General features: G+C 38.7%; 1 protein-coding gene across 1 annotated transcript in view; it reads right to left on the bottom strand.

Annotated features, from left to right (window-relative positions):
- Myo6 (myosin VI) overlaps window positions 1-26,369 on the bottom strand; it is a 235,266-nt gene that overhangs the window by 73,624 nt on the left and 135,273 nt on the right. Inside the window, exons 8-10 of the mRNA XM_045160127.1 lie at window positions 24,248-24,345; window positions 22,430-22,594; window positions 1,061-1,141 (exon numbers count right to left, since the gene is read on the bottom strand). Of these exons, the coding sequence (XP_045016062.1) occupies window positions 1,061-1,141; window positions 22,430-22,594; window positions 24,248-24,345 (344 nt within the window). The remainder of the gene's footprint in view (window positions 1-1,060; window positions 1,142-22,429; window positions 22,595-24,247; window positions 24,346-26,369) is intronic.

The raw sequence follows: 26,369 nt of genomic DNA on the forward strand, positions 1-26,369 counted from the left end.
CCTCTCTTTGTCACGACGTATGTACGTACATACGTACGTACATACACATACATACATACATACATACATACATACATAAGCAAACATTCTGGGCTGGAGAGATGGCTTAGCAGTTAAGACACTTACCAGCAAAGCCAAAGGACTCAGGTTTGATTCCCCAGTACCCACATAAGCCAGATGCACAAGGTGGTGCATGTGTCTGGAGTTTGTAGTGGCTGAAGGACATGGCATGCCCATTCTCTATCTGCCTCTTTCTCTCTCTCAAACAAAGTTTTTAAAATAATAATAATTACTATGAATAATAATGATAAAAGGAAGATTAGCCCCTGTAGGTATCCTAATTTAGTTTTCATAATTTAAGCTCCTTGTTTAAAGATAACTTAATATCACTTATTATGTCAGTACTACACATTAAAATTTATAAAATTAAATATGTAATATTTTGAAAATAACAGTTAATCATATAATTTTATCAAATTACTCTTAGAAATATAATTTGGTAAACCCAACATACAAGTTTTTATAACATATTCTAGATAGGTACTTTCTAGAGCAGCAATACCATGAGGTGAGCAGTTCTTCCCTCCCACATGCTCCCTGCTAGGACATGTGGTCTTGCCAAGGCCCAAAAGCCATGGGGCTGGTGACCATAGATAGAAACAGGAAGCCATAAGCCACAACCACTTCATGGCATTCAGCTGATGATCTCACACAACCTCAGCAGCCACCGGAAGCTGCCTGGCACATGTGTATGATCACACATGGGTAATGTTAGAGCAAGCTGCAAAAATATAATTCTTAATCCATTTCATATCACCAAAACTAGAAAAAGAACAAGAGAAAGGCAGTGCATTTGGCTCCCTGAAGAAACAGCACTTAAGATTTCTGTGTATTACAACACAGGTCAAAGCTTACGCTAAGAGAGAGACCCAGACAATAATTTGGTTTAAGTAAAAACATAAACCTGAAAACACGAAAACTTACATGATTTCCAAAATATTTTTTCTGCATGATTTTATTGTTTAATTCAAATTTTTAATTAAAAAATAGTCTACTATACCTCAGGACTTCTGCGGTTCTGTAAAATCTGTTTGTCAGTTTCTTTGTTAGCGAAGTATCTAGTGCAGCCTCGGTTTAAGTACTAGGATAAACACATGTAAAACACCATTAGCATATATAATAATTCCAGAGATGACTCAACTCATCAACAGCACTACCAATAAAAAGTTTTTAAACATAATTTAATCATTTCATTTCTCAAATCATTAGTTTAATATTTATTCATAATAATTAAAACAGGGATATTTAAAATCCTAATTGGGGCTAGAGAGATAATTTGGTGGTTAAGGCCTGCAATGCCTACGGACCCAGGTTTGATTCCCCAATACCCACATAAGCCAGATGCACACGGTGGCACATGCATCTGGAGTTTGTTTGCAGTAGCCAACGGCAGACCCTGAAGTGTCCATTCTCTCTACCTATCTGCCTTCTTTTTTCTCTCTTTCTCTCAAAATCAATATTTAAATAAATAAAATCCTAATTGCTACCAGGCATAGTGGCACATGCATTTAATCCCAACACTTGGTAAGCAGAGGCAGGAGAACTGCTTTGAGAAGGACGGAAGGATGGATGGATGGATGGATGGATGGATGGAAGGAAGGAAGGAAGGAAGGAAGGAAGGAAGGAAGGAAGGAAGGAAGGAAGGAAGAAGGAAGAAAGGAAGAAAGGAAGAAAGGAAGAAAGAAAGAAAGAAAGAAGGAGGGAGGGAGGGAGGGAGGGAGGGAGGGAGGGAGGGAGGGGGGGAGGGAGGGAGGAAAGAAAGAAAGAAAGAAACAAACAAACAAACACACACACACACACACACACACACACACACACAGATGGATAGATGATTGACAGATAGATAGATACATAGATGGATGGATTGATAGATAAAGATAGACAGTAAAAACAGTACATAACCTATGAACTACAACAATGAAAAACATCCTCTACTAAATAGATGGAGTCTCAGATAAGGATGCACATTAAGGTTCTAGAAGTCAAGTGATCCCTTGCATTCTCAATAATTAAATATTATCCTTGGTTTACTAAATGTCTGACTTTTTTACTCAAACTAAGACATTTACTGGCAGCTAACAGTGACTACGTATAAATCATAGCACTTGGTTATAACTCAAACAATTTCAGCTTTTCCTTCCACAGTGATTTAACCAGCTGCCCAGAAACATTTTAAAAGCTGCTACTGTAGCTTACTGGTTGGATACTGGCCTAGATTGTGCCAAGCCTTGAGCTTGACCCCCAATTCAACAAGAATAAACATGCCAAACCAACCAACAATAAATAAAAGTTACATGCTTTAAAAATATAGAACAAGGGAACCAAAAGAATAGGCTGACCCTCCTAATCCAACGTGTTCCAAACTCTCAAACATTTTTGTTTGTTTGTTTGTTTCAAGGTAGAGTTCCAGTCTAACCCAGGCAGACCTGAAACTCACTCTGTAGGCCCAAACAAATCAGCCTCATGGCAATCCCCTTACCTCTGCCTCCCTAGTGCTGGGACTGAAAGTGTGTGCCACCATGCCTGACCAAAATCTCAAACTCTGACCATTGCATACTCAGACTAAGGCTTTGGAGCATTTGGGGCTTTAGATTTTCAGATTAAAGACACTCACTGAGTAAAATCTATGCAAATGTTCCACAAATCAAATTCTCTGAAATCTAAACTCAATGTGTAATACATTGTAATATACTGAGGTAAATTGATCTGTTATGTATGAGATTATGAAGAAAGCATACAGAGAATAGACTGCAAGTTTTAAAACATCTTGATTTTTCTTAAACCAGGTCATTATAACAACACTGTAATATGGAATGAAATATAAGATAATGTATACCAATTATACATGCCAAGATAAAAATCATAATAAACTTAAATGATTTGGGGACAAATTAACATTTGAGATATAAAATACATATATCTATTATATCAGAACTACAGCAACATCAGATAATGATCTGCCCATGGGGTTTGTATCTATAACTGTATATGAGCAAAAACAGAAAAAGTCAGAGAGAAGGAATAATAATGTTAGTAAGCATTTGGATGGACTGTCTTAAATGTCTTTTTGTGAGAATGTGCTTTATCTCCCCATGCTAATTACTTAGTAAAATATTTGGCTTATGGATATTTTAATCTAATGCTAAATCTAGCACTTCTCTATTAATGGTCAAGGGTCTGATGGTAGAGCTGAAAGAATGGAATTTTCCCCATTGGAGTCATATTAACTCAGACATTACATCTTCTATCTTTGCAATTCTTGCTCCTCCAGACATGCAGGGGAAAACCCTGCTTTTGTCAGTGACAAACTGCCTTACAGAAAGATTGTAAAGATCAAAGGACTCATACTTCTGGATAAGATGGAAGGTTAGAAACAGCCCCAGTGTGACCTGGTGAAGGAGATGATCAAAATAAGTCCTAACAGGGCTGGAGGGATAGCTTAGCGGTTAAGGTGTTTGCCTGTGAAGTCAAAGGACCCAATTGAACCCAGGTTTGATTCCCCAGGACCTACATAAGCCAGATGCACAAGGTTGTTCATACATTTGGAGTTTGTTTGCAGTGGCTGAAGACCCTGGCATACCCATTCTGTCTACCCATCCCCCTCTCAAATAAATAAAATAAACAAATTTTAGGAAAAAAAAAAAAGAATCCTAACAGACTCTGTCCCAATAAAGGAAACTGAAGAAGAGCCTCAGAAGACCATGAGGAGATACTGGTATGGCAAGGCAGCCTTTTCCTGACAGGCAGCCAGCCAGGAGCTGACCCACAGGAACACAGAGGCCACTTTGGTACCCTTGTTTCATTCAGTTTCATCCAACATGGCTGAAGACAACAACTCATCAAGTACTTCCTACTTGTTGCCCAATTTCACAGGTTTAGCCCCCGTGGGTGGGCCCTTCTTAAGTCAACAGTCTTCCAGGGCCAACACACCTCATTCTAACTGGATGCCAGATTCATATAAATGGGCCTAAAACACATGAGTAAACTTCCCCCTTCCCTTTCCTTTCTTCCCTTCTCCTTCCTTCTCTCCCCTCCCCTCCCCAGAGGCTTCCTCTCTGGAAAGGGACTTTAGCCTATGTGAGGGAAATTTTCCTAGTCTCCTCTCTCCCTTTCAAGCCCGGGCACTTTCCTGGTTTGCCTTCCCTCTTACCATAATTCTCCCTAAAATAAATTTCTCAACACAATTCCCATCAAAATTCCAATGATATTCCTCACCAAGCTAGAAAAAAAAAATCCAGGAATTCATATGGAACCAAAAAACATAGCTGTGGGTAGGACAATACCTGACCTCACATTATACTACAGGGCAATAGTGATAAAGACAGCATGATACTGGCACCAAAGCAAACATATAGACCAATGGAAAAGACTAGAGGACCCAGAAATAAATGCACACTGCTTTGACCACCTCATCTTTGACAACTAAGCCAAAAATAGTTAGTGGGAAAAAATAGCTTACAAATGGGGCTAGAAAAACTGAAATCCACCTGCAGTAGAATGAAATTAGATCCATCTCTCTCCCTGTATAAATATCAATTCAAAGTGGAGCAAAGATCTCAATCTAAAGCCTAAAATACATAAAATGCTAGAGGAATAAACAGGGAACACTGTCCAGGGTATAGGCATAGGGAAGAATTTTCAGAACAAGACTCTAATGACATTGGAAACAGCCTCAAGAATCAACAAATTAAAATACATAAAATTTAATAAATAATAATAATTATTTAATAATAATAAAATTGAAAGGTTTCTGCACAGCCAAAAAAACATCCCCAAATCTGATAGTCTATATAAAGTGGGGGGGGGGGGACTTTCCCACCTATGTTTCAAACAGGGAGCTAATAACCAGAGTTTACAGAGAACTGCAAAAATTAAACACCTGGGCTAGAGAGATGGGTTAGTGGTTAAGGCACTTGCCTGCAAAACCTAAGGACCCAGGTTTGTTTCCTCAGAGCCCACATAAGCCAGATGCACATGATGGCACATGCTTCTAGGGTTGGTTTGCAGTGGCTAGAAGTCCTAGCACACCCATTCTCCCTCTCCTTCTCCCCTTCTCTCTCTCTCTCTTATAAATAAATAAATAAAAATATTTTTTTAAAATTTAACCTGCCAATCAACCAAATGGGCTAATGAAATAAACAGGCATTTCACAAAAAAAGAAACCCAAATGACCAATAAGTACCTTAAAAAACAGTCAACATCCCTAGCCATAAGGGAAATGCAAAACAACTTTGAGATACTATCTTATACCAATCAGACTGGCTATCATCAAGAAAACAGAAAAGAGCAGTGCTGCATGGTGGCATATGCCTTTAATCCTAGCACTTGGGTCTCACACTTTAATCCTAGTAGAGGTAGGAGTATCACTGTGAGTTTGAGGCATGAACCTACCTCAAGAAACCAAAAACAGGGATGGAGAGATGGCTTAGCAGTTAAGCACTTGCCTGTGAAGCCTAAGGACCTCGGTTCAAGGCTTGACTCTCCAGGACCCACGTGAGCCACATGCACAAGAGGGTGCACATATCTGCAATTCGTTTGCAGTAGCTGGAGGCCCTGGCATGCCCATTCTCTCCCCCCCCCTCTGCCACTTACAAATAAATAAATAAAAATAAAATAAAAAAAAACAGAAAAAAGAAAGGAAGACAGAAAACAGAAAAAAAAAATGCTAGTGAGGATGATCCTATTGGTAGGAGTACAAACTAGTATTTATAGCAATTTTCAAAATCAGGATGGAGCCAGGCATGGTGGTGCACGCCTTTAATCCCAGCACTTGGAAGGCAGAGGTAGGAGGATCGCTGTGAGTTTGAGACCACCCTGAGACTACATAGTGAATTCCAGGTCAGCCTGAACTACAGTAAAACCCCACCTCCAAAAAAACCAAAAATTAAAAAAAATCAGGATGGAGGATCTCAAAAGGTTAGAAGTAGATCTCCCTTATGACCCAGTCATACCACTTCTGGACATGTACCTTAAGGAATCCACACTGTGCTACAGAGATACTTGCACATCCATGTTTATTGTGACTGTATTTACAATAGCTAAGAATGGAAATCAACCAAGATGCCCATCAACAGATGAGTGAAAAATGAAGCTGTGCTACATATATACAATGGGATTCTATGCAGAAATATGGAAAAAGTAAATTGTGAAACTTTCAGGAGAATGGAAGATTTGGAAAAAATCAATTCAGTGAAGTGAGTCAAACTCAGACCAAAGTCACATATTCTCTGTAATAAGCAGGTCTAAGCACGTAACATCTCCAAGTATGTACATATAGAGGGAAAATATGAACCAAATGTATAAAGACAAACTGTAACTGAAGGTGAATATAAAGAGATGAACTGGGAACAGGGAGGAAAGACAAAAAGAAACATGACACAGAAGAGAAGGGAACTGGCAGAGTGAGAGGGGAATAGGAGGGAGAGATGGGAATCAAAGACCAAAGCAAACTGTACTTAAAAATGCCAGAATGGGAGCAGCTCCATACAACTCCTGGCATGTTGTACATCTTCCCATCCCCCAACCATCAGTGCTGTGAATCTCCGGAGAACTCATTCATCGCTAGCATCCAGCACAGCTGGACAGAACTGTCAGCTGATTAGAACATGGGATCTAAAGCACAAGAGAGACGAGTCAATGTGGGCACTCAGCATTGGTGAGATCGGAAGCCATCCCCAAAGGTAACATACCCTACTTACACAACGACAGGTACATAGGCCTGTACCAGAAGTGCTAATCTCTCTCTCCATGTCAGAGAAGGTTATGTGTTACATATTCTTGTTTGGCTTTACCATTCTCAAATAAGCTGTATTTTGGTGTTGACTCTTGTTGTCTGACATTTCCTAATTCATAGGGCCTTTGTGTTTTTCTTCTATCATTATTGGAGGCAGGGTCTCACTCAGTCTCAGGATGACCTGGAACCCATTTTAGATGAGAAATCTCAACCTCCCAGTTGATGGGATTAAGGGTATGGGGCAACACACACCCTTAGGTACTTTGGCTTTAATAGATTATCTGTTTAAATCTCCACTCTTGCCTAAATAGTCTGTCCTGTTTGGACTGAATGTATATATTGCTCAGTTGAATTTTAGAATTTGCCAGTAAATTGTTCCAACCAGCCTACTAGAATACTTGAATAAAAGGCAAACTCAACACTCATGATATTTTCTTGTATTATAAGAGTGACACTTAGCACCTTAAACTCCTATCCTAAAGATTATAAACTCAGAGTTACATGGCTAAGAATACTGTAGATAACTAGAAAACCCCACCATCAAATTAACTCATGATGCAAAATTCTCTACATTATAATACAAGAAACACAAAAAAATCAAGACAATATAATCCTACTAAAAATTATAAATCCATCAGAAATTACCCCACTGAGACTGTTTTAGGTGAAATGCCTGACAAGGATTTCAAAAATTGATAATATCTATACTCAAAGGAATCAAAGAAGAAAACAAAATCCTGAAAAAGAACATGGGAAACCAACTTAATGAAATAAGGTGGTCAATATAAGACATGAGTAAAGAAATAGGAATAATAAAAAGCACCAATCAGAAATACTAAAATGAAAAACAGAGTAAGTCAAATACAAAACTATAAAAAGTCTCACAAGTAGAATGGATCAAGGAGAATATCTAACAGAATATCTAAACTAGAATACCAGTTAGCAGATATGACATAGGCCACAAAGAGAAAGACAAACTAATAGGAAAGCATGAATGAGAATTTCAACACATTCAAGACACTTTGAAGAAATCAAACAGAAGAATTCAGGGCATAGTAGAATAAGAAAATTTCACTCCAAAGGCATAGCAGATATTTTCAACAAAATCACAGAAGAAAAATTCCCCCAAATAGGGAAAGTGGTGCCAATGCAGATACAGGAAGCCTTTACAACACAAAACGGACAAAATCAGGAAAGAACCTCTCACCATCATAATATAATTAAACTACAAAACACACACCACAGAGAATATATTAAAAGTAGTTACAGAAACATCAAGTCACACACAAAGGCAAGCCCATAAGATCACAGCAGATTACTCAACACAAATGTTAAAAGGGCCTGGAATGATGTATTCCAATAAAATAAACAGGAATGTATCTGGATTAAATGAGGTCATAGAGCAAATGAACCTAACAGATATCTACAGAACATTTCATCAAAATGCTTCAGAATACATATTCTTTTCAGCAGCACATAGAGCATTCTCTAAAATAAGCCATATATTAGGACACAAAGCCAATTTTAACAAATACAGGAAAATTGAAATAAATCAACAATAAGAAAAGCTATAGAGCATACACAAAATCATGAAAACTAAACACTACACTACTAAATGATGAATGGATCAATGAGGAAATCAAAAACTTCATAGAATCAAAAGATAATGAGAAAACAACATACCAAACCTTTGGGACAAAATGAAGGCAGTTCTAAGTATAGAAAATTACAGGTTTAGATGCCTATATTAAGAAATTAGATCTGGGCATGGTGGCACATGCCTTTAATCCCAGTACTCGGGAGGCAGAAGTAGGAATATCACTGTGAGTTCAAGGTCAGCTTGAGCTAAAATGAGACCCTGCCTCAAAAAAAAAAGGGAGAGAGGGAGGGAGGGAGGTCACAAGTAAACAACTCAATGTTTCACCTTAAGAAATAAATAAGAACAAGGCGAACCAAAAAATAAGTAAACAGGAAGAAATAATAAAGATTAGGGCAGAAATTAATGAAATACAAAACTACCCTGCAAAAAATACAAAGAATCAATGAAACAAAGATTTGGTTTTTTGAAACAATATTGATAAACCCTTAGTAAATCTGACCAAAATAAAGAGAAAAGAGACATAAATCAATAAATTTAGAGATGAAAAAAGTACTATTACAACAGATACCAAAGAAATTCAGAAAAGCATAAGGACATACTTTAAGAACATATACTGTACTAAGTTTGAAAATCTGAAAGAAATGGATGATTTCCTTGATTTATGTGACCTACCAAAATTAAATGAAGATGAGATTAACCACTTACATAGACCTGTAACAAGTACAGATATCCAAGCAGTTATATTTAAAAAAAAAAAAGTCTCCCAACTAAAAAAATGTCCAAGTCCAAATGGATTCACTGGTGAATTTTATCAGACCTTCACAAAAGAAAAAATGCCAATGCTTCTCAAACTTTTCCATAAAATATAAGAAGGAATTCTACCAAACTCCTTCTATGAAGCCAGCATCACCTGGATACCAAAACTAGACAAAGAGAGAAAAAAGAAAATGACAGACCAATCTCCCTCATGATCATAGAAGCAAAACTTCTCAACAAAATATTGACAAGCAGAATAAAAGAATACATCAAAAAGAGATATTTCACCCCAACCAAGTAGGCTTTATCCCAAAGAGGCAAGGATGGTTCAATATCCACAAATCAATAAATTTAATACACAATATAAACAGACTGAAGGACAAAAACCACATGATCATCTCAATAGCTGAAGAAAAGGCAATTGACAAAATCCAACATCCCTTCATGGTAAAAGTTCTACAGACACTGGGAATAGAAGGAAACTATCTCAACATAATCATGGCTATTTATGACAAACCTATAGCCAACATAATATTAAATGGATGTGGGGACTTAAAATCAGGAACAAGGCAAGGGTGTCCACTATCCATCCCCACTTTTATTTAATATAGTATGGGAAGTCTCAGCTATAGCAATAAGGCAAGAGACACACATAAAAGGGATATAAATTGGAAATAAAGAGCTCAAATTAGGACTTCCGGTTAAGATGGCAGTGTAGGTACCACGGCAAAGCAGCCTAGGGGGGAAAAAAGACCAAAAAAACTCAGCAAAATACAAACTTTTACTAAAAAGTGAGGTGTATAGGAAATTGAAGAGGCAGCAGAGAAGTAGAAGAGATCCAGAGCATACAGAGCCCGCACAGGCCGGCAAAAGCAGCTCGGGCAGCTCGGCCAACCACCGCAGCGGCAGTGGCGCACCAGAAAGCCGCCAAGCTCAGCTCCAACCGCAGGAGAAGCCAGGTGCAGGAGCTTCCCCTCACACAGGCGCTCTCCGCAACTCAGGAAAACGTGAAGGGAGAGTAGCAGTGAGCAACAGAGGAGCAGAACACGAGGTAGAAGAACACGTGAAGCAGCGAGAGAACCAGAGCAGCTGCGGTCCCTCCCCTACCCCACTGCCTGAGCTCAGCTCCGACGAACAGAGGAGCAGTCCTGGGACCCGGCCACGCCAACTTGAGCCGACAGCAGGACCCAAGCAGGAGCAGAGTACAGCAGCAACATCAGTGGCTCCAGCACCGGTAACAGCGGCCCCAGCAGCAGCAGACCTAGGAGCAGCAGCAGCGGCAGACCCAGCAGCAGCAGACCTAGGAGCAGCAGCATTGGCGGGCCCAGCAGCAGCAGCTTCAGTGGGAGCAGCGGCAGTGGACACAGCACCAGCAGTGGTGACTCCAGCAGTGGCAGTTACAGCAACAGCAGAGGCGGCAGCAGCGGTGGGTCCAGCAGCAGCACCTTCAGCAGCAGCGGCGGCAGCTTAAGCAGCAGCAGTTCCAGCAGCAGGGGTGCTGATCTGCAGGGCCACACTTGCCAGCTAAGAATACCCAGCTAGCTAGAAAATCCAAGCATTAACTTAATCCAACATGCAAAAATATATACATTATAACACAAGAAACACTAAAAAGCAAGACGATATAAATCCATCTAAAAGTATTAATGCATCAGAAAATTCCTCCAATGAGAACGAGTTAGAGGAAATGCCTGAGAAAGGGTTCAAAAGAATGATTATAAATATGTTCAAAGAGGTCAAAGAACAAATCAAATGAATCAAAGAAGACGCAGGACACCAATTTAATGATATAAAGAAGGCAATACAAGAGATAAATAAGGAAATAGAAATAATAAAGAAAAACCAGGCAGAATTACTAGCAATGAATTATACAGTTAATGAAATAAAAAACTCCGTAGAAAATCTCACCAGTAGGATGGATGAAAGAGAGGACAGAAAAACTAAGCTAGAAGACCAGGTGGCAGATCTAATACAGGCCAACAAAGAGAAAGACAAACTTATAAAAAAGTATGAGTGGGAATTTCAAGATATTCGGGACACTATGAAAAGATCCAATATAAGAATTCAGGGCATAGTAGAAGGAGAAGAATTCCACTCCAAAGGCATAGTAGGCATCTTCAACAAAATCATAGAAGAAAATTTCCCCCAAATTGGGAAAGAGGTGCCAATGCAGATACAGGAAGCCTTTAGAACACCAGCCAGACAAAACCCAGAAAGAACCTCTCCTTGCCATATTATAATCAAACTTCCAAACACACACACCAAACAAAAAATACTGAAAGCAGTTAGAGAGAAAAATCAAGTTACCTACAAAAGCAAGCCCATCAGGATTACAGCAGATTATTCAACACAAACTTTTTTTTTTAATTTTTATTTTTATTTATTTGAGAGCAACAGAGAGAGAGAGAAACAGGCACATAGAGAGAGAGAGAGAGAATGGGCGCGCCAGGGCCTCCAGCCACTGCAAACAAACTCCAGACGCGTGCGCCCCCGTGTGCATCTGGCTAACGTGGGACCTGGAGAACCGAGCCTCGAACTGGGATCCTTAGGCTTCACAGGCAAGCGCTTAACCGCTAAGCCATCTCTCCAGCCCTCAACACAAACTTTTAAAGCCAGAAGGGCTTAGAGTGGTATATTCCAAGTTCTGAAAGACAACAACTGTCAACCAAGGTTACTTTATCCTGCAAAGTTATCCATTCAAATAACGGAAAAATAAGGACATTCCATGACAAAAGCAGGTTAAAGGAGTATTTGAAGACAAAACCAGCTCTACAGAAAATACTTGATAGACTCCTCCATGCTGAACAAAAGGAAAAGCACACATATAAGGAACCAAGAAAAAACAAGCAATACTCAAATACTAGTTAACAGAAGAGAGCACAGGTAGAACCGGAACAACAAAAAAAAGAAAAAAAAAAAGGCAAACATAAATACACATCTTTCAATAATATCTCTTAATATCAACGGCCTCAATGCCCCAACCATAAGACATAGGTTTGCACACTGGGTTAAAAAGCAGGATCCTACAATTTGTTGTCTCCAAAAAACTCACCTTTCTACAGAGGATAGACATTATCATTGGGTGAAAGGTTGGAAGATGGTGTTTCAAGCAAATGGGCCTAGAAAACAAGCAGGGGTTGCTATCCTAATATCGGACAAGGTAGACTTTAGTCCAACATTAGTCAAGAAAGATAAGGAAGGTCACTTTATATTGATTAAGGGCACACTCCAATAGGACGACATTACAATCCTAAACATATATGCACCTAACATGGGGGCTCCCAAATTCGTCAAACAAACACTATTAGAACTAAGGTCACAGATAACACCACAAACACTGGTGGTGGGTGACTTTAACACCCCACTCTCATCAATTGACAGGTCATCCCAGGAAAAAATAAACAGAGAGGCAACTGGACTAAATGAGGTCATAGAAGGAATGGACCTAACAGATATATACAGGACATTTCATCCAAAGGCTGCAGAATATACATTCTTTACAGCAGCACATGAAATAGTCTCTAAAATAGACCATATATTAGGACACAAAGCAAATCTTAACAATTTAAGGAAAATTGAAAAAATTCCTTGCATTCTATCTGATCACAATGGAATTAAACTACAAATCAGTAGCAAGAAAGGCTATAGAGCATACACAATATCGTGGAAACTAAACAATATACTACTAAATGATGAATGGGTCAATGAAGAAATCAAGAAGGAAATCAAAAAATTTATAGAGTTAAATGATAATGAGAACACAACATACCAAAACCTCTGGAACACAATGAAGGCAGTTCTAAGAGGTAAGTTTATAGCCTTAAGTGCCTATATTAAGAAATTAGAAAGGTCGCAAGTAAACGACCGAATGCTTCACCTTGAAGCCTTGGAAAAGGAAGAACAAGGCAAACCAAAAATGAGTAGATGGGAAGAAATAATAAAGATAAGGGCAGAAATTAGTGAAATAGAAACAAAAAGAACAATCCACAGAATTAATGAAATAAAGAGTTGGTTCTTTGAAAGGATAAACAAGATTGATAAACACGTAGCAAATCTGACCAAAAGAAAGAGAGAAGAGACACAAATTAATAAAATCAGAGATGAACAAGGTAGCATCACAACAGATTCCACAGAAATTCAAAAAATCATAGGGACATACTATAAAAGCATATACTCTACAAAGTATGAAAAACTGAAAGAAATGGATGATTTCCTTGATTTATATGACCTAACTAAATTAAATCAAAATGAGATTAATCACTTAAATACACCCACAACAAACATGGAGATCTGAACAGTTATCAATAATCTCCCAATTAAAAAAAGCCCAGGCCCGGATGTATTCACTGCTGAATTTTACCAGACTTTTAAGGAAGAGCTAACACAATTGCTTCTTAAGCTTTTCCAGGAAATAGAAAAAGAAGGAATTCTACCAAACTCCTTCTATGAGGCCAGCATCACACTGATACCAAAACCAGACAAAGATAGAACAAAAAAAGAAAATTACAGACCAATCTCCCTCATGAACATAGATCCAAAAATTCTCAACAAAATATTGGCAAACAGAATACAAGAGTATATCAAAAAGATCATTCACCCTGACTAAGTAGGATTTATCCCAGAGATGCAGGGATGGTTCAACATATGCAAATCTATAAATGTAATACATTACATAAACGGGTTGAAGGACAAAAATCACATGATCATCTCATTAGACGCAGAGAAAGCATTTGACAAAATCCAACATCCCTTCATGATAAAAGTCCTACAGAGATTGGGAATAGAAGGAACATATCTCAATATAAGAAAGGCTATTTATGACAAGCCTACAGCCAACATATTACTAAATGGGGAAAAACTGGAAGCTTTTCCACTAAAATCAGGAACAAGACAACAGTGTCCACTGTCCCCACTTTTATTTAATATAGTTTTGGAAGTCTTAGCCATAGCTATAAGGCAAGAGACACACCTAAAAGTGATACAAATTGGAAAGGAAGAGATCAAATTATCATTATTTGCAGATGACATGATTCTATACATAAAGGACCCTAAAGGCTCTACTAGCAAACTGTTAGAGCTGATCAAAACCTACAGCAATGTAGCAGGATACAAAATAAATACACAGAAATCAGTAGCGTTCATATATGCTAACAACAAACACACAGAGGATGAAATCAGAGAATCACTCCCATTCACAATTGCATCAAAAACATAATAAATAAAATAAAGTACCTTGGAATAAACCTAACCAAGGAAGTAAAGAATCTCTACAATGAGAACTTTACAACACTCATGCAAGAAATTGCAGAAGACGCTAGAAAGTGGAGAAACATCCCTTGTTCCTGGATTGGAAGAATCAATATTGTGAAAATGGTAATCTTACCAAAAGCAATATACACATTTAATGCAATCCTATCAAAATTCCAAAGGCTTTCTTCATGGAAATGGAAAAAAATAATCCAAAAATTCATTTGGAATCACAAAAAACCTCGAATATCTAAAATAATACTGAGCAACAAAAATGAATCTGGTGGTATCACCATACCTGATTTTAACTATACTGCAGAGCCATAGTAACAAAAACAGCATGATACTGGCACAAAAACAGACATGTAGATCAGTGGAACAGAATAGAGGACCCAGATGTAAGCCCAAGTAGCTATAGCCACCTGATATTCGATAAAAATGCCAAAAATACTCATTGGAGAAGAGACAGCCTCTTCAGCAAATGGTGTTTTGAAAACTGGATATATATCTGCAGAAGGATGAAAATAGATTCTTCTCTCTCACCATGCACAAGAATTAAGTCCAAATGGATTAAAGACCTGAACATCAGACCTGAAACTCTGAAACTGCTAGAGGAAAAAGTAGGGGAAACCCTTCAACATATAGGTCTTGGCAAAGACTTTCTGAATACAACCCCAGTTGCTCAGGCAATAAAACCACAGATTAATCACTGGGACCTCATGAAATTACAAAAATTTTGCACTGCAAAGGACACAGTAAAAAAAGCAAAGAGGCAACCTACAGAATGGGAAAAAATCTTTGCCAGCTATATATCTGATAGAGGATTAATATCTAGGATATACAAAGAACTCAAAAAATTAAATAATAAGGAATCAAACAAGCCAATCAAAAGTGGGCTATGGAGCTAAATAGAGAGTTCTCAAAGGAAGAAATACGAATGGCATATAAGCATCTAGAAGAATGTTCTACGTCACTAGTCATCAGGGAAATGCAGATTAAAACTACATTGAGATTCCATCTCACTCCTGTCAGATTGGCCACCATCATGAAAACAAATGATCATAAATGTTGGTGTGGATGTGGGAAAAAAGGAACCCTTCTACACTGCTGGTGGGAATGTAATCTGGTCCAGCCATTGTGGAAAACAGTGTGGAGGTTCCTAAAACAGCTAAAGATTTATCTACCATATGACCTATCTATAGCACTCCTAGGCATATATCCAAAGAACTCATCTCATTTCCTAGAAGTACGTGCTCAACCATGTTTATTGCTGCTCAATTTATAATAGCTGGGAAATGGAACCAGCCTAGATGTCCCTCAACTGATGAGTGGGTAATGAAGATGTGGCACATTTACACAATGGAGTTCTACTCAGCAGTAAAGAAAAATGAAGTTATGAAATTTGCAGAAAAATGGATGGACCTGGAAAGGATTATACTAAGTGAGGTGACCCAGGCCCAGAAGGCTAAGCACCACATGTTCTCTCTCATATGTGGATCCTAGCTACAGATGATTGGGCTTCTGCGTGAGAATGAAAATACTTAGTAGCAGAGGCCAGTAAGTTATAAAAGAGACATAAAGGGAAGAGAAAAGAAGGGAGGAGGATACTTAATAGGTTGATATTGTATATATGTAATTACAATGGTTGTAATGGGGAGGTAATATGATGGAGAATGGAATTTCAAATGGGAAAGTGTGGGGGTGGGGAGGGAGGGAATTACCATGGGATATATTTTACAATCATGGAAAAGTTTAATAAAAATTAAAAAATAAATAAATAAATAAATAAAAAGAGCTCAAATTATCATTGTTTGTAGATGATATGATTCTTATATATAAAGGACTCTAAAGAGTATACCAGCAAACTGTTAGAGCTGATATACACTTATAGCAACATAGCAGAATACAAAATAAACACACAGCAATGAGTAGGCTTCCTATATGCTAACAACAACCATGTAGAAGATGAAATCAGGAAATCTCTCCCATTCACAATTGCTTCAATAATAATAATAATAATAATAATAATAATAATAATAATAATATGTACTTTAGAATAAACCTAACCAAGGAAGTGAAGGATCTCTACAATGAAAACTTTAAAACACTCTAGACAGAAATTTCAGAAAACACTAGGAAATGGAAAGACATCCCATGTTCTAGGATTGGAAGAATCAGCATTGTGAAAATGTCAATCTTACAAAAAGCAATCTACATTAAAAAAAAAAAAAAAAGCAAGCCCCACCAAAATTCCAAGGGCATTTTTCACTGAAATAGAAAAAAAAAAAAATCCAAAAATTCATTTGGAAGCACCAAAAAACCCCTCAAGTATCCAAAACAATTTTGAGTAACAAAAATATGGTTAGTAGAATCACCTGATTTTACCCTATATCATAGAGCACAGCATGGCACAAAGACACATACATAGATCAATGGAATAGAGGACCCAGGTATAAATCCAGGCAGCTCCAGGCCCCTGATCTTCATCAAAATTGCCAAAAATACTTACTGGAGAAAAGACAGCTTCTTCAACAAATTGGCTGTGAAAACTGGTTATCTATAAGTAGAAGAATGAAAATAGATCCTTATCTCTCTCCATGGACAAGAATTAAGTCCAAATAGATGAAAGGCCTTAAAATCAGAAACAAAACTCTGGAACTGCTGGAGGAAAAAGTAGGGGAAACCCTTCAACATATTGGCATAAGCAGCAACTTTCTGAATATAACTCCAGTGGCTCAGGAAACAAAACCACTAAAGAACCACTGGGACATCATTCAACTATAAAGCTTTTACACAGCAAAGGATACTGACAGCAGAGAAGAGGCAATCTACAGAATGGGAGAAAATCTTTGCCAGCTATGCATCTGACAGAGCATTAATATCCAGGATAGGGCTGGAGAGATGGCTTAGCAATTAAGGTGCTTGCCTGCAAAGCCAAAGACCCCAGGTTTAATTCTCCAGGACCTGTATAATGCCAGATGCACAATGTAGTGCATATGTCTGGAGTATATTTGCAGTGGCTGGAGGCCCTGGCATGCCCATTCTCTCCCTCTCCCACCCCCAACTCTCTCTCAAATAAATAAATAAATAAAATGTTTCTTAAACCCCAGGATATACAAAAAACTCAAAAATCACAATAAGAAATCAAACAACACTATTAAAAAATGGGCTATGGCAGCTTGAGGCCCTGGTGTACCTGTTCTCTCCCTCCCCCTCAAATAAATAAATAAAAATAAAAATGAGAAAGTGAGCTTTTACAAAAAGGGGGGAGGGCTACAGGAGGAGTATACCCCGAGTTCAAGGCTATCCTGAGACAACATAGTGAATTCCAGGTCAACTTGGGCTAGAGTAAGACCCTACTTTGAAAAAACAAAAGGGGGAGGAAGTCTGTGGGAGGCTGAGGAAATGGCTTAGTGGTTATGGTGTTTGCCTGCAAAGCCTAACCCTGGTTTGATCCCCCAGGGCCCATGAAAGCCAGATGCACAAGGGGGTGCATGCATCTGAAGTCCGTTTGCAGGGGCTAGAGGCCCTGGAATGCCCATTCTCTCTTTCTCTCTGCCTCTCTCTCTCTCTCTCTCTCTCCCACTCTCTCACAAATTAATAAATGAATAAAATATTTTTTAATGGGTTATGGAACTAAATAGAGAGTTCTCAAAAGAAGAAATACAGATGGCATATAAATATCTAAAAAAGTGTTCTACATCCTTAGCCATCAGGAAAATATAAATTACTTTGAGATTCCATCTCACTCCTATCACAAATGCTATTACCAAAAAATCAAATGACAGTAAATGCTGGCAAGGATGCAGAAAAAGAGGAACCCTTCCACACTGTTGGTATGACTGTAATCTGGTAAAGCCATTGTGGAAATCAGTTTGGAGGTTCCTGAGACGATTTACCATATGACCCACCTATACCACTCCTAGGCAATTCTCCTAAGGACTCACTGTACATCCATATCTATTGCCGCTCTATTCACAAGGGCTAGAAAATGAAACCAGCCTAGATGTCCCTCAACTGACAAGTGGATAATAAAGATGTGGCACATTTATACAATGGAGTTCTATTAAGTGGTAAAGAAAAATTAAATTTGCAGGGAAGTGGATGGACATGCCTGATACTGAAAATCTATGACAGGGGAAGAAATGAGCCCTAAGGGTGTAATGTCTGATGGTGTCTGGCTAAATGCATATGTTATGCTCACCAAACTGCCCAGTAAGCACTTCTGTTTTAATACTCATATATTACTGCTACTCTCAGTTTTGGTTAGACAAACTTCTCTTTTCAGATGGCAGTGACCTCTGCAATTACTCTAAAGGAACCATACCACTGAGAAGTGACAGAGGAGTGATCAACACTCAGACATCTCTATCACACCTTCCAAGGCTCTGGGTCCACTGCAGAAGAAGTGGCAGAAAGAATGCACTCTTCCAGACACAAAACAGCCAATATCCAAGTCCTCCTAGTGTCTGGCACAAGACCATTATAATAAGAGGAAAAGATGATGACATCAAAATAAAAGAGAGACTGATTGAGAGGGGGAGGGGAAAGTGAGGGGGGAGAGAATTATCATGGTCTATTGTCTATAATTATGGATGTTGTCAATACTGAAAAAGAAAATTCCAGAATGAATGAGACCTAGATCTGTACATGCCAATTAAAAAATGATAATAAAAAAGCTAGCACATGCGTATAATCCCAGAGTACGAAAGGTTGCAGCAGGAACATCTTCAGATCAAGGCCAGCCTGGTCTACACAGTAAATCCCTGTCTTAAACAAACAAATGAGAAAAGAAAGAAGCTAGAGGGCCTGGGGTACAGATTAACGGCCAGTACTTGCCTAGCATGCTGCCTGAGTATGATGAGCCCCAGAATTACAAGGGTTAGCAACCTAGGAGTCATAGCTTTTTTCTTCCAACTTCGCTTCATTACAAAGCTGTAAGTATTTTTGCCATCCACTGACATTCTAACAAAACTTTACTATTTCAATATTTGTGCATGACGATACAAATACTGAGCACTTAATTTTTTTTATTTTCTAAAATACAACTGTAGTTGATACAAACATTATATAAACTCTATAACTCATTGGTTATAGAGTAATGACAAAATGAAATTCCACCATTTTGAAGGTGTTCACTAGGATGCTGGGGACTTCTTGTATTTACAACTTTACTAATACACTGTAACTAAAGAGGCACTACCGAAAAACCTGACAAAATTACCAAAACACTTGCAAGTTGCTTTAAAGCTAAATTATTTGGGGAGGTGCATGCAGCTGTGTTTATATGAAACAGGAGAAGAATATCCCAAGCAGATGTGTGCCCCTGTCCTTCCTCTTACCAACAAAAGGACTGTCCTGTAAGCAAGGCAATCAGACCAGATAGTTGCCACCAAAAAGACAGGAAACCCTCAGACCTAGAACCTGGCAAGTAGCTGTCCCTGCAGGATGCCTCTCACTGTGCCTGGAGAAGGCTTTACAGCCCAACACCACGATACTATGAAATACTATGCTCCCAAGCTCCATGCAAAGACATGCTAGGTTATAACCAGAGTGGTTATGTTGTTTTCTGGCCAACTAAATGTTGGCAAGGCCAGAACATCATAATTATTATTATATGATCCTAGTAACATTTCTTTTCTGAAAACCAGAGAAATGCCCTACCCATTTCATGAAGATAGGAAGAGCAGTCAACTTCAATTCTAGTTCATTTGAAAAGTTCAAGAGAGGGCTGGATACTTTAAAAGTATATCAAGAAATACATTTAACAAAGTAATACAATAAACTTTTAAAATTTCCAAAAGCAAAAGGAAGTTCTTCAAGTGAAAGAGTAGCTATTTGCAAAAATAAATGGGCACACCCAGAGCAGTAATTAAGTATGTCTGTCATGACTTTCCTATGAGGCCTCCTGGCAAAAGATACCAAATCACTTGCAGAATTTTCTACCAACTCTATCCCTTATTTCATTTCTACAACTATTACATACCCCATAAAGGAACACTTTTAAGCTGAGATTTTATAAAGTGTGATGAGTATCCCACATACTTCTTTTTGTTGTTGTTTTGTTTCTTGTTTTTCAAGGTAGACTCTCACTTTAGCCCAGGCTCACTTGGAATTCACTATGTAGTCTCAGGGTGGCCTCAAACTCATGGCAATCATCACTTCTGCCTCCCAAGTTCTGGGACTAAAGGTGTGCACCACCACGCCCAGCTCAGTTATTTACTGACAGCCCACCCAGCCCTGGATTCCTCCCTCTCCTCACCTCCACACAAAAGCAAGTTTGCCTTCTAATACTTTGTGCTCACTCTTTTCTGTAACTGTCATCTTTAAGCCAATTCAGGTATGTGAGCTGTAAGTTTCCAGTCTGCCTAGGCCCCAATTTCTATCATTTCCTCTACTCCCTTAAGCCCATCCTCATGTTAAAGCCAAAGAAAGCACAGATCTGATATCTAACTTTCCACTTAAAATCCTTCCTGTCCTCCCTCTCAAATATTTCTTGCCTTTCTCTTTTCATCTTGCTGTGTCTAACTAGGCATACTTTTTTTTTAATTAATTTATTTATTTGACAGAGAAAGAGGGAGAGAGAAAGAATGAGCACACCAGGGCCTCCAGCCACTGGAAGCCAACTCCAGATGCTTGCACCCCCTTGCGCATCTGGCTAACATGGGTCCTGGGGAATTGAACCTGGGTCCTTTGGCTTTGCAGGCAAACACCTTAATCGCTAAGCCATCCCTCCAGCCCATACATTTCTCTTTATCTAATTAACACTTGAAACACTTTAGGATTCCTTCAAGTAATCAATTCCTCCACTAACCTTTTCAAAATGCCAACTGCCACCATGTGAGTGAGTGAGTGGGGGGGGGGCTATTCATCTGTCTGATTCATCTTAGGTCTATCATGATTCTCATATGCAGGCTTCCAAATAACACCCAAAATATAAGCAATAAATATTTGTTCCTGGAGTGAATTAGGGACTATAATCATGTATCCTTTATTAATTCAGTGAACAAACTTCTTCACAAGTTATATGTAATTTTAAGGGTAATACTACAGAACAATTATAAAGTTATAATTGAGTTTAAATCAATATGGGCTTTAGCATCCATCCTTTCTCCTACTGTATTACATACCTTCTCAGATAGTGAGTGTGTTGGTAGCTGAGGATCATTTAACCCACAGCACCTGGGACAGCTGATTCAGAGTTTGGAACTGTTTAAATTTGTAAATATATGATAAATTTTCCCTTTCCAGTTGAGCTTTCTAAATCTAAAACTCCCAAAGTCATAAACTTTATAGTATCTAGGATTTGGAATTTTCATATTAGAGATGCTCAATCTGTATGAAGAGCTCAGAAATATACCTCAATAGAGCTATCATTGGTGATACTGTCATTCTACCATGCTTCATAGCCATACTTCAGTATCTATGGGTGATAGATTCCTTGAGCTCTTATGGATACTGGAGATGGAGACCAAACTCTGCAGATCTTTGGATCCCTTATACAAAACAGCAGAGCATTTGTATACAATCTGCATGTCTATCCTCTCATACACTTTAAGCCATCTGGAGATTATTTATAATACCCCACTCAAAGTATGTGATGAGTTATATTTCATTGCTTAGAAAAAAAGGAAAAGAACTTTGTACATGTTCAATATATATACACTTTTTTCATCCCTATATGGTATACTTCAAGTCATGGTTCCTTAAGGCACAGCTACAGAATTCTCAGGTACAGAGGACAACTGTAGTTGGTTTAACGTAAGTTATGTACATTCACAATTAAGTATAAAAATATGTGGGTTGGGCACGGTGGTGCACACCATTAATCCCAGCACTTGGGAAGCAGAGGTAAGTGGCTCACCATGAGTTTGAGGCCATCCTGAGACTACATAGTGACTTCAAAGTCAGCCTGGGCCAGAGCAAAATTCTACCACAAAAAAAAAAAAAAAAAAATACATGCAAACGGGTTTTAGGATTGATGAGAAATCAAGTTGCAAAATTTGTATAAATTTTATTTTCCTCTAACCTACCCGAAAGTTATCTGGAGAGCTCAAATGAAGTTTTTCGCTAATGTCTTCCGAAGCTCCAGCACAGAGCCTATAAAAGATATGGTAATTCCTTTCCTCTTTGCCTTGAACACAGATCCTGGATTTCTCTAGAAGATAATGTGAAACAAATCCTCCAACAACTGAGCTCTAAAAATGAAAATAGAGAGAGAATATATTTTAGTATTTAAGGTCTGAAAGAATCACTTGACAATGTTAAACATTTTTTTCTAATAGATATTTGTCTATCAAAGAAGTTAAAATACTTATCAAGAGCTGCAGAAAATACAGATGACTAAAATGTAAGCTTAGAGAATCATAGGTTATCCTTGATTTTAAACATCTCCATTAAGTCTCTAGTCAGAACTAACTTTGCCCTATGTCTCAATGCTGACATCCACAGTAACCTATTACGTTATCTATGAAGAGCTCAAAGCCTCCAAATGTAATACGTGATGATGTGAGAAAAATACTAACTGTCCTGACTTGATCACTTGATCAGTATACACTATACTGGTGTGTGTGTGTGTGTAATGCTGTGCCTCATAAATATGTGTAATTATTACATATTAATCAAAGCAAATTTAATAACTTACGAGTAAAAAAGCCCAAAAAGTTATGTTTAATGCCACAATCAAATCTAATATTTGGATTATAAATTGTGAAAAGAATTTTAGTATACTCATAGTGAAAATATATTTTCTATGTAAAGTAACAAACAAACAAAACATGGTAGCACACACCAACAATTCCAGCACTCAGGAGGATGAGTGAGGCAGGAGAATCCTGAGTTCTAGGACTGCCTGGTCTAGTCTAGAGCTGAAAAAGGAAACTCTTATCTCAAATAATAATAATAATAATAACAACAACAACAACAACTTGTAGGTTCCTGTGTCCTCTGGGGTGAGCACATGAAAGTAAAATACTTTCGTGGGGGGGGGGGTGGTTTTGGTGAACAGCTCGCTCACTTTACTGTCAGGGAAATGGGTTTATAAGCATCTGAGGGTAGGGAAGAGGACTCTAAGGGGGTTGGCTGTACCAAGTTCATTTCTGATGCCTAATTAGCTCATGGGGACATTCATTCTAGCACATAGGCAATGGTAAGGGAGGGTCAGGTGACCTAGGGTCTCAGGGGGATGGACTGTGTGAAGGCTGATAAGAAGTTTCCTAGGCAACTGGCCAAAGGTCACAGGGCTATGGGCAAAATCTAAGTTCAAGTGTGCCAGGCTTGAAGAGGGAGTGGCCTCGGGTAGCCCAGGTCCTTAGCCATGCCTGGCTGCTCAGGCCCCTCTCCTGAAGGTTCCAGCCTGTGCCTAGCAGTGCCTAACAACCATTATAAAAACAAAAAGGGAGCTGTCGGACATGGGCAGGGCCCTGGGTTAAAGCAAACCTAAACTATCTGACACAAAGGCCCCACCCAGGCTATGGAGGGGTAGCAGCAGCCTGAACCTCGGTCATATCTTGAGGACTGGACCGGCAGGGTAGCTCATCCCCCCACCCTTGGGGATTGCAGTGAGCCAGGATCCTTCCCCCATTCTTGGGGGTCATAATGAGCCTGGATCCCCAGACAAAATCCTGGAACCTGAGATCGGCAGGAAGTAAGGCCACTACCTCTCCAAGCAGGGGATACCTGGATTTTCAGATAAAACTCAGGCTTTGCTTTAACCCAGGGCCCTGCCCATGTCCAACATAAACTTAAAGAGATTACCCTAAGTTGAAGTATAGTACTAATTCTAAAAAAGATCCTTGCATTTTTCACAAACACTTCCCAAGCACATAATCCTCAAAGTCACTTCCACTTACCTTTTCATTAAAATGAATCTCTACAAATTTTCCAAATCGACTGCTATTATTGTTGCGAACAGTCTTTGCATTTCCAAAGGCTTCTAATAGTGGATTTGCTATTGAAAGAGAAATAAAGATATTTCATCAAAAAATAAGCACTGGGCTGGAGAGATGGCTTAGCAATTAAGGCACTTGTCTATGACGCCTAAGAACTCGTGTTTGAATCTCCAGGTCATGCGTAGCCAGACACACAGTGACTAAAGCACGCAATGTCACACATGCACCACAAGGGGAAATGTTAGTTCCACAAATACTTAATGTTCATTCTCTGTGTTCAGGAACTACTCCAGGGTAACAGATGGAAAATGTGCTCAATATATATAAAAAGAGTATATGAGCCAGGTGTGCTGGCAATACCTTTAATCCCAGCATTTGGGAGGCAGAAGTAGGAGGATCAGGTGGTCCAAGGCCACCCTGAGATTACATAGTGAATTCTAGGTCAGCCTGGGCTAAAGTGAGACCCTACCTCGAAAACCAAACCAAAACAAACAAACAACAACAACAAAAAAAAAAAAAAAATGTCACTTGTGGGGGGGGACTGTAGAGATGGCTTAGCAGTTAAGGCACTTGCCTATGAAGCCTAAGGACTCATGTTCAACTCTCCAAGTCCCATGTAAGCTAGACATACAATGTAAGGCAAGTGCACAAGGTTGCACATGCAAACAAGATGGCTCACGTGTCAGGAGTTTGATTACTGTAGCTGGAGGCCCTAGTGCAATTCTTTCTCTCTTTCTCTGTCTCTCATTGAAAAAAAATTTTTTTTTATTTCAAAACAAATTACTTGGTTAAAAACTTTAAAAATTGATCCCTATGAAGTTCAATTAAAGCATGTATTACAATAGATAAAACAGTGTGATCATTTGTAATCTTAGTTACCAACTTGACAGTATTTAGGACACAAAGAAGAGCCTCTAGGTTAATCTGTGAGAATATTTTTTTGGAAGGTTTAACTGAGAAACAAAGACCCACCCTGAATGTGGGCTGGGGTTTTGGCCTAAACAGAAAGGAGAAACAAGTGGAACACCAGCATTGATATGTTTCCTGGCTGCGGACGCAATGTAGCCAACCATTTCACACTCTACCTCAAGCCTTCCCTGCCGCCATCAACCCTTTGGCCTTGAACTTTTGTCAGGTATTCTCTCACAGCAACAAGAACTTACACAGTACAAGGAACTAGAAACAGCAAAGCTCTTGTGACAATATATAGCTAAGAAAACTATTTGACTTACTTTCTAAAGTATTTTATTGTAACACCCAGAAAAAAACAACATACCAACATTTGTATATGCATACCCAAGCCAAGAAAGGTTTTCACAGACTTTAAAGCCAGGCATGGTGGCTCATGCCTTTAATCCCAGCATTGGGTTTTTGGCTTTCATAGGCTGCTGACCAAAGGGGAAATCAATCAGTCTCCCTAACTTCCTTATGAATAGTCTACTAAATAATTTAAGTAGACTGTAACATCAGCACACTATCCCCAGAAAGGCTAAGAACCTGTACATTTGGAAAATCATATTTATGCTGTCAATAATATACTCACCCCCAAACCAAAAACTGAATTTCCATTCAGGATAACATCAAGTCAGTTACAGTTCTCCATTATCAGAGAGCTGGAGAGGTATTGATAATAACTGAAATAAATTATACACTATACACCACAGTACCATAGAAAAAACTAAGCTTATATCCCATTCTCAAGTGAGTCTGACTTCAAGTAAATAAAACAGAATGCTAATTATTATTCTGAGCTAACACATAATTAATTCTTTTGTACTTACTATTCAATTTATATGGGTGACAAGGAATGGGGGGGTGAGGAAGCAGGAAGGAGAAAGAGTATATAGAAAAGAGCCTAAAACACCTTGAACACCTACAAGATCACACCATAAGAACTGGAAGAAATGAGATCCTGAAGTGGGGAAGGGCCACACCACAGGTACAATAACATTTTAAAACATTATCTTGAAGGCAGTACAAAACCATTACCAGGACATAGTAGGGTAAGCTTTAATCCCAGTACTAGGGAGGCAAAGGTAGGAAGATCACTGTGAGTTCAAGGCCACCCTGAGGACACAGAGTA

The sequence above is a fragment of the Jaculus jaculus genome, chromosome 10, assembly GCF_020740685.1.
Source record: "Jaculus jaculus isolate mJacJac1 chromosome 10, mJacJac1.mat.Y.cur, whole genome shotgun sequence".
NCBI classification, from domain to species: Eukaryota; Metazoa; Chordata; class Mammalia; order Rodentia; family Dipodidae; genus Jaculus; species Jaculus jaculus.